We start from the raw sequence: 9,409 nt of genomic DNA on the forward strand, positions 1-9,409 counted from the left end.
ACATACAATTGTTTGCTCATGGTCTAGTAAGAGTTAAGCAAAGCAACCCACAAATATTTATTGAGTACCTTTTATTTAGGCCACTGTGTTAAATATAGAGGCTATAAAAAGTATATACAGTATATATATCCTCTTGGAAGATTTACAATCTATCTGAAGACATACATATTCATATGCATTAGTTAATGACATAGGTTCATATGTCAATATCAATGTGTCAGACATTCTTTAAAAAAGTAAAAAGTAAGAAAGAATGGGAAAAATATCCAAATTTCAAAATGGTTCCCAAAAGGCAGAGTTTTGGCAGTCAGGGAAGACTTCCTGGAGGCAGCATGCTAGAAAAACAAAATTATTTTCCATAAAGTAAATTTAAATCTGAGTTTTTTTTCCCCCTCACTTTCCAGATATGAGTAGTAACTTTCAACCTCCTGGAGCTTTAAGTTTTCATCTGAGAATTAGAGCTGATGCCAGTAATTTCTGCCTCACAGATTTGTGAAGTTAGATGAGATAACATAGTAAGTATGAGTTCCTTGAGATTTTAAGGTAAGTATATTGAGATTTCAGTTTATTTACAATGAGATTGTCTCTATACCTTCTTGCTCAAATTCCATCACCAAAACTGTAAATCCTTTCTTAAGTGTTCACCTCTATCCAAAAGGAAAAAATAAGTAAGCTTCTTGGAGAATTAATACATTATGCTATTATCAGTCTCAGCTATACCTAGATCTGGTTATGTTTCTAAGGTCAAATCCTAAGGGCACAGTTTCAAAAGGAGAATTAAGGAGGAGTTAGCAATGTCTGTCTACACTATGGAAAGGTACAAGGTAGGGAAAGAGAGTAACAGGTAATTCTGCATCAACTGCAGCCCTTTTACAGAGTTGATTTGTTTTTTAAGGAGCTCTTTTAAAGAACCCGATGTCATGTCCCCTTTCAGCATACCCCAAAGGCCAACATACCCTGCAGAGCCCTTAGCTTGGGGTGGTATGTACTATGGGGGTAAATACCGTAAGTTTATCTCTGAAAGATTTGGGTTTAAATTCTTGGCTGTTTTCATCTTGGGCCTTTATCTGAGCCAATTTCCTTATCAGAACCATAAGCTCAACAATAATAGTAGCTTTCTCAGAATTGTTGAGAGTATTAAATAAGAGTACATGTAGACTCCATCACATAAAGGTGCCCTATAATGTTAGTAACAATCACTACTATATTTACGGCGCCTGGATCCTGGATATTACCAAGTTTGGGGTGGAGGTGGGTGGGAGGAAAGGAGGGTCTGCTTGTTGTTTTGCGTTGGAGGCACTCAGGAAACAGTCCCCAGGCCCTGGGCCAGAGCGGCAGCGGGCTGCTCCCTCAGCTGGCGTCTCCTCTCCCCTGCTCCACCCACGCTTACCCGGAGCAACAAGTTCCTTCTGCAAGACCCGCCCGCGCGCCACTGGCAGACCCGGCGCCTCTTCCCAGACCTCTGTCAAACCCGTCGTCAAACTTTGGGGTCGAAATCGCGGTTACCAACGCCCTACGGAGGCGGGAGAACACCAGCATGTGAAGGAGGCTTCGTGGCGGCTAGGGGGAAGGCGGGAGGCGTGGGAAGTCGGGACAGAAGGGACTGATTCCCAGTTCGCGCTGCCCTTGAGAGGAAAAAGCAGCAACCGAAAGCACCAACTGCACAACTCAAGCTTCTCTCCTGGGACCAGGGGGGTAGAAATGGGGCCCGGAATCCCACAGACCTCCCTAAATCCTCCAGGTTCCAATCGCCCCGGTTTTTCCTTGCACCCTCACTCCACCCCACCCCTCGCTAGGTCCCCTAAGGACACTTGAGATCCTTGGCAAGATATTTCGCTGCAAGAGCAAGTAGGGCAGCCACGGCCCCCACCTGGAGCTGTCCGCTCCCTTGCCCTCCCAGACTGGGTACCCTGGAGTCTCCGAAGGAGTCGCGAGGCATCCTAGGCTGGGAACCTCATCCAGCTGCCCAAACGGTTGAACTCTGACAACTTCTATGGGGATCCCCGCCTTCTTGTGGGAAAGCCAAGCCGGCCGCCCACATACCAGGAGAGACACCCGACTTCTCCGTGGGAAACTCCCCTCCAAATCTACCTCTTCGGCGTCTACAGCTGCGAGTTGAGAACTGGAGAGCTAACTGAATACGCTTCGGGGTGGGCAGTCGTGGGCGGGGGCGAGGGCGGGAAATTCAGCCCAAATTTTTGAAAGAAAAACCAGTTCTGTCTCCAACTCTCCTGAAACCAGGCAGCTGTTGTCTCTGGAGAAGAGCAGGGATCGAAGTCAGGGAGGGAAGTCCTCCAGGCGCGGGGCTCCAAAAGCACGGGGGTGGGATCTCAGTGTCCAAGCTCCCAGCTCTGTCCGTCGGAAACTACTCTTTCTCTGGGAGATGGGGGAGGGGGATGCATCCCAGACGAGCCTGCCAACGCCAAGCCCAGATGTTCGGCACTTCATACCTCCACCCCCAGGCAGCCTTGAGAACTTGGTAGCTCGGACAGCAGCCCGGGCGCACAGCATTGTTTGAAAGGTGTTATTCTGTTTTCGCCAAGTCAAAGAGCAATAAATTGTTTTTATGACCTTATGAGTACAATTTGAAGGGCATTTTAATTACATAACCCGTGAAAGATCACCGGAGGCAATGTCGTGTTAAAGAGCCCTTGGCAGAATATCTGCATCGCACGAGAAAGAGAGAAAACTTGCAAATCTGCAATGATATTGCGCAGGGCTGCCCCCGTTTTGAAACAACATGCGAAATGCAAGGGAGATCTTACCTTTCGGACTCCAAAGCCGTGCTCTGCTGCAACTTGGCGAGCTTCTTCCTCTCCCCCTTTATGCAACTCCACAAGAAAATGATTCGTGAAGACCCTTCTCTCGGCAGATGCAAAAACCATGACACAGAAGAGGAGCCCGGCGGCCGCCTTCCACTGGTAGACACAGCCACCTTTCATCTTTCTTTGAGAGTGAAAAGTGGTGTTAGGAGGCGCGCAGGCTGGCGGAGCAGTGGTCCCGCAGGAAAGGTGCAAAAAATATATATATATAGTTTTTAAATTGCTTGTTTAAAAAATCTTTGTGTAGAGAAAGACACTGGTTATGGGTTGGAAAGCAGCAAATCAGTGTGTGTTCTCTAGCATTTGGCTGGCAGGGAAGCCGTGTAGTCAGGCAGCCCGTCTAGCTCGCAGAGGTGCTAATGTGGGGAGCTGTGTGTATCTCAGAGAAAGAGCGAGTGTATCTGTGCTGGATGCTAAATCTGCATCTTCAGCTCCTCCTCAGCTCCAATTCCACTGGGGCCGGAGGAAAGCACAAGCCTGGGTGACGTGCGCCCTCCAGCAGCCAATGAGGGCCGGGGAAGCGGCGGGCCCCGCCCTGGGCCGCCCCGGGCCCGCCCCTGCCCGCCCCCGGCATGGCCGGTCCGCCTCCGCCGGCTGGGGGCGCCGCGCGGAGAACCCCCTCCCCCGCCCCTTTCAGCACCCCGGAGAGCTCCTCCATCTCTCCTCCCGGGCCCGCACGCTCCCAGGAAAATACCCCCAGCTGTAATCTGGTGGCGGCGCCGGAGTGATGTCATTGTTTGTGGAAATCTGTAGGGCTCTGGAAAGGGAATTACGATGTGTGCCGCTCTCTGAGGCCCCGAGGGGAGCTGGGGCACGGGCCTCTCCCTATTCCTCTTCCCTGCTTATTTTCTACTGCAAAACAACTCTCTCTCTTTTTCTCTCTCTCTCTCTCTCTCTCACACACACACAGACACACACACACAGACACACACACACACACACGAATCAAGCGCTCAAGGCATACTTGCTTCTCCTTCTCTCAATAAAAAAGCAAATATTAATCCTCCTCCCGCCACTTTGGGCAAATCCCAGGGGAGGGTTGCTTCCCTTCCTGGCGCGGGGCTGGGGTGGGTGGGAAAAGTAGCCTTCCTGGGGTGACTCGTGGGGGCGAGAGTGCAGGAACGAGCTGTTTTTAGATTTTTTTATGTAGGCTCCAGGCAGGTCTGGAACTAAACAGCTGGGAAGCCTGGCAGGAGATAAGGCTCGCCCCCACCAGTAAGTGTGACTAGATGGGACTCCTCAAGGAGTCTGGGCTGCTCTGCGGAGACTGCCTTCAAGAAAGCCGCGGCTGGGGTTGACATGCCTGGAGGTGCATTCTCAGACTTGAGTACTTTCGTTTGGTTGCACAAGGACAGCGAGGGAGGGTGCTGCCTTTTGGGAAGGCGCAGCCAGAGATCCCAGGCGCTGGGCCAAGACTCCAGTTGAGCGTCCTTGACTAGGGCGAATTCAGGCCAAGTGGCAGGGGGTCAACTAAATTATCCAGTTAAGAAAAGTGCACTCACGTTCTACAAACAACTTATCTACATGACTTCTTCATGCCTTAGTGAGAGGAAGCAGGGAGGTGATGTCTGCAAGAAAATGAGAGCGGTTGTTTTAAAGGAACGCAAATAGCGTTGAGTTAAAAGAATATGTACACTGATCTAGATTGTGTGGCTCCAAAGTTCAAATCCTGCCTTACTTGGATAAGAAGTAGGAGATTTTTTTCCCCCTAGAGTCTTAAGTGTATGCAACTGAACGTACCCAAGTCTGAGAAGGAGGTAGGGAGAGAAAGAGAGAGAGAGACTATAATATTGACACATTACACATACACACATATGTATTTCATAGTCCCCCCTTTTCATTTTAGCATTAAGTTAGGTTCTACACAAGAAAAACACTAATGGTAGAAATAAATATGCACAATGCCATGGGACACACTGTCCTTGAAACAGATCTCATTGTTGACAAAATTGGCTCTCCCCAAACACATTCAAGTATTGCCAAATAAAAATGTAGGTATTATTGAAGACTTTGATTAAAGCATAAGACATCTGTGTGCAGTTATTATTATTATTTGCAGTAGTGTGCTTGAATTCCTGTAAGAAAATTTAAGTGAGGTGCTAACGAGGTGATAGGACACAAGATAAAGATGAAAAGGACCAGAGTAGAGACAAGGTTTCTAGGAAAATATTAATAAAAAGGAAGAGAGCTACTCTAGTTCCTCAGTTCTTTACTGGTCAGAGGCTCATTTTTGCCAAGATTAAAAAAAAAAAATCACCTTATCTTACTCCACAGCTTACCTCTCATCGTCTATCTGTTTGATTTTTAACATAAAGTTCTCTTACTCAGGGATCTTCAGCTCTTCCTTTCTCTCTCTTCCTTATATTTTGTCTATATTTTGAGTCAAAGTACTAGGCTGGCATGAAGAAATACCAAGTCGTTCTTCCTGCCATGTATTGTCACTTGAGAAAAATGGCACCAAATGTGAAAATTACATTAGATGGATTCACAATCATGCAAAACATTTCAAAAGCAGCAACAGAGATAAAAATCTAAGTCTTTAGAAAAATAGATCTGAAGAGCATCAAATAAGTCAATTTAGATGATTATGGGTGTTGGGAAATAGTGCTGCTAATGTAGCTAACTCTTTCTGAAAATGAACATGAAATTACCATCTATTCAGAGGTATTTATTAATTTTTTCTGAAACCACAGAGCAATACTTCATTTCCTAAATAAATTCCAAAGATGAAATGCTAGTAAATGTTGAATCTTATGTATCTGCATTTTAAATAATTAAAACCATGTAAAATTAGGTACAAGCTAAATAAAGCCTGGATGGCTGATTAAAATAAGCCATTTTTAGTGGTTTACATAGAATACAGCTCATCATAATATTGTCAGAACAGCATAGCAAATGAAAATAGATTTTTTTTTGTGATGCAAATGCTAAATTCTAACGCTTAACAATGCAGTAAGCAAGTGGAGGAAATGTATTGACATTTTTTGAAATACAAATACACATCCAAGTGCACCTATGAGTTTTAGAGAACTATTTCTAGCTCATTTTTGGATTGCCATTAGCAACTTTGGTGTAAGAAGGTGAACAGAAGAGAGAAAGGCAGACAGATATTTCAAGGACTGAAATGCAATCCAGTTGAAAAGAACTCTTTTGTAGGCTCTGCTGTCACTAGCTGTGCCACTTGGACCAAACCAATGCATTTCTCAAAGCCTCTCTGTCTCCTTATCTGTAAAAGGAGACAGTTGAATTACATACTTTCCATGTCCAAAAGTCCACAATTTCAAAGAGATGCTGAAGTATGGACTATGATGTACAAAGCATCGTCTGTAGCTTAAGGAATGCTGAGTACAGTCATGCTTTTTTAAAATAACAGTATGGTGGTCAATAGACCGATTTATTTTTATGTAACCTCTCTCAAAGAGTCTTGTGTTTACTAATTTTATGGATTTGAAGAAAGAACAACTGGTACAAACTGGCTGACAGTATCAAACATGAAAACCATCAGTATCGAGATTCTTACTATTTAAGGTACTGTTATATGTATATGCAGAGAAAACTTGGGTATTTGGTTCTGGTTCAGGTATGACACATACTCCCCACAGGCTCCTTGAAGACATGGTCCTGAAGAGACCAGAATATTCTCATTTTATGGCTTCATAACTATAAACCAACAGACCTAAATGTACACAGACTAAGAGAACCCAAGCCACCCAAGGTATGATTGGGAGTCTTCCTATGCAGATGTATTTCTGGGGAGAATTTTGGGATCTTTTGGTCAAGGGAAACCCATCATTGCAGAGGAGAGAGAAAGCTAGAAGCAGCCCCAGAAGAGGTTGTTGGATCTTTGAATATTCTTTGGGCCATTGGGGAAAAGATCTTACGTTTCCATTCATTTCTGTTCAGTTGGATGGGGGTGTAATCAACTTGGGTGGGATGAAGGGGAATAAGATATGAACAACAGAAGGTACAGTTTAAAGTACAACCTTGTTAGAAATCAGGTTGGGCTTTTCCATTTCTGTTGCATTCACTTTGAGCACTTTAAATGCAGTAATAATTTCACTGGGTACACAACTCTCTACTATCATAGTATATTACTAAACTTTTCAAGTAGATTCCTTTAATGACACTGCTCCATGTTCAGCCTTTCTAAAGTACTGTATCATCTTACAGCTTTCTGTCAGATTTTGAAATCAACATTGACCAAGTTTTTATAGTTTTCTCCAGACAATTCTTATTTTCCAAGATCTCACTTCATTTTCCTGTGGTGTTTATTTACTTTCTTATATTTGCTGTAATTTAAAATTCAGGAAATTTTAATTAGTGCCTTGGTGTATACTCACTCCCTTTAATTCAGTGGGATTAAAATGTCTTACCTCTCATTCCTGTAACTTTTACCGACTTATTCCTTTTTCTTAAATGACCTATCTCTGCTTTTCCTTCAGTTACAAAATCTCAGCTGACTTCTGTTATCTAAGCTGTCTTAAATTAATACCGTGGGGAGAACTCATGAAGCTTTATCAAGTGTTTTATTATCATCAAGGCATTAAATCTAGAGTACTTTGAGTTGTATTCATTTTTTAACTTCATCAACAAGCCATCAGATTTATTCGAACTAATCGACTCTTCATAAACAGAAGCTACTCATTGCTTTTTTATTTTTCAGGACAGTCAACATTTATTTTTATGCTAATTTAGGTTCTATTATTTTGCTAGGATTTGAAGAAGCTACACAAGAGGACCCAGGGCCCTTTTCATCTTCTTTTGAAAATTGAGAACACATTGCTATTCACTATCTTTAGATCCCTCTTTAGGTCTACAGGACTACAGAATAGTGTGTGCTCACTTGGAAAATTAATTAGTTATTTCTCAGGTCTTATTGGAACATTGCTTATTGTCTGTAGAAAGTGATTAACTATTCATGAATTCTCTACCTTGTGTTATTTCCTTTTCTGTTTCACAGTCTTAAAAAAACACAGCAAATCTTCCTCAATTCATTTTTTGAATGATTATGGAAATTATCTTTAACAGGGAGATTTTTTTTGATCTCCTCAAACTACCTATAACATAGAAATAATTCAGAGAGAACAAAGTGCATGGCTTGTTAGCAAATATAAACTAGAATTTAAAAAGATAAAAATTTTATGTGTAAAACAAAGTTAAAACATTAAAATACATGTACAAATTTTTTTTTTTTAAGGCTAATTCTGCCATTGCAAGAAACATGATTCTAGGAAAGTCTTTACTTAGACCTAAATTCTTTTGGTAATTACATACTCTTTTGTATCGGTTTGGATGACCTCACCCAAGTAGGGAAATTGATATATAATGTTATTTAACATGCTGGAAGAACAGTTATAAATTTATGGCTGTGATTTCAGTTAGCCTATTTTCTATTTCTTCTGAAAATACTTTATCATTTCATGGTTTTAGAAACATGGCACATGGTTTATTTTTAGAAAACTTCATCATACAATATCCATTTTTTCTTCTTATGATATTAAAGAGAGTGAACCAAAAAGTACATCTTAGAAACAAATTTCTGGAACTAGCTACTGAAAACAATACTTAGTGGCTTTTATAGAATTATTTTCTCTTTTAAAATTCTACAATCAGGATATTATAATTCACATAAGACATAATCACAGTATTCTTAATTTCTAGTAATATAGCCCATGATGTATTAACTTATACTAGTGGCACCCAGGTCATAACCATGCTTTGTGTGGATTACAGTGTTAAAAATAGTCATCATCCTTTAAAAATGGATCATTTCCTAATTTCTAAAGAGGGTGTGGATAAATGGAACCCTCCTACACTGTTGATGGGAATGCAGTTTGGTGTAGCCATTATGGAAAACAGTATGGAGAATCCTCAAATAACTAAAAATAGACTTACCATATGATCCAGCAATCCCACTCCTGGGCATATATCTGGAGGGAACTCTAATTCAAAAAGACACATGAACCTCAATGTTCATAGCAGCACTATTTACAATAGCCAAGACATGGAAACAACTTAAATGTCCATCAACAGATGACTGGATAAAGAAGCTGTGGTATACTTACACAATAGAATACTACTCAGCCATAAAAAATAATAAAATAATGCCATTTGCAGCAACATGGATGGACCTGGAGATTGTCATTCTAAGTTAAATAAGCCAGAAAGAGAAAGAAAAATACCATATAATATCATTCATATGTGGACTCTAAAAAAAGGAAAAAGAAGACACTAATGAACTTATCTACAAGACAGAAACAGACTCATAGATATAATAAACAATCTTATGGTTACCCAGGGGGAAAGGGGTGGGAAGGATAGATTGCGAATTCGAGATTTGCAAATATTAACCAGTATATATGAAATAGATAAACAACACATTTCTTCTGTATAGCACAAGGAACTATATTTAATGTCTTGTAGTAACCTATAATAAAAAAGAATCTGAAAATGAATATATGTATGTATATGTACAACTGAAACCAGAAATTAACACATTGTAAAGTGACTATATTTCTATTTAAAAAATGGATCATTTCCCTCATAAAAAATTCCAAAAAGTGGCTTCTTTTAGAATAATCAAAGAT

General features: G+C 41.4%; 1 protein-coding gene across 1 annotated transcript in view; it reads right to left on the bottom strand.

Moving 5' to 3' along the window:
- Positions 1-3,237, bottom strand: part of PCSK2 (proprotein convertase subtilisin/kexin type 2) — a 218,249-nt gene extending 215,012 nt beyond the window's left edge. Inside the window, exon 1 of the mRNA XM_032461792.1 lies at positions 2,766-3,237. Coding sequence (XP_032317683.1) covers positions 2,766-2,942 — 177 coding nt within the window. The 5' untranslated portion in view covers positions 2,943-3,237. The remainder of the gene's footprint in view (positions 1-2,765) is intronic.
- Positions 3,238-9,409: the final 6,172 nt, after the last annotated feature.

The sequence above is a fragment of the Camelus ferus genome, chromosome 19, assembly GCF_009834535.1.
Source record: "Camelus ferus isolate YT-003-E chromosome 19, BCGSAC_Cfer_1.0, whole genome shotgun sequence".
NCBI lineage: Eukaryota > Metazoa > Chordata > Mammalia > Artiodactyla > Camelidae > Camelus > Camelus ferus.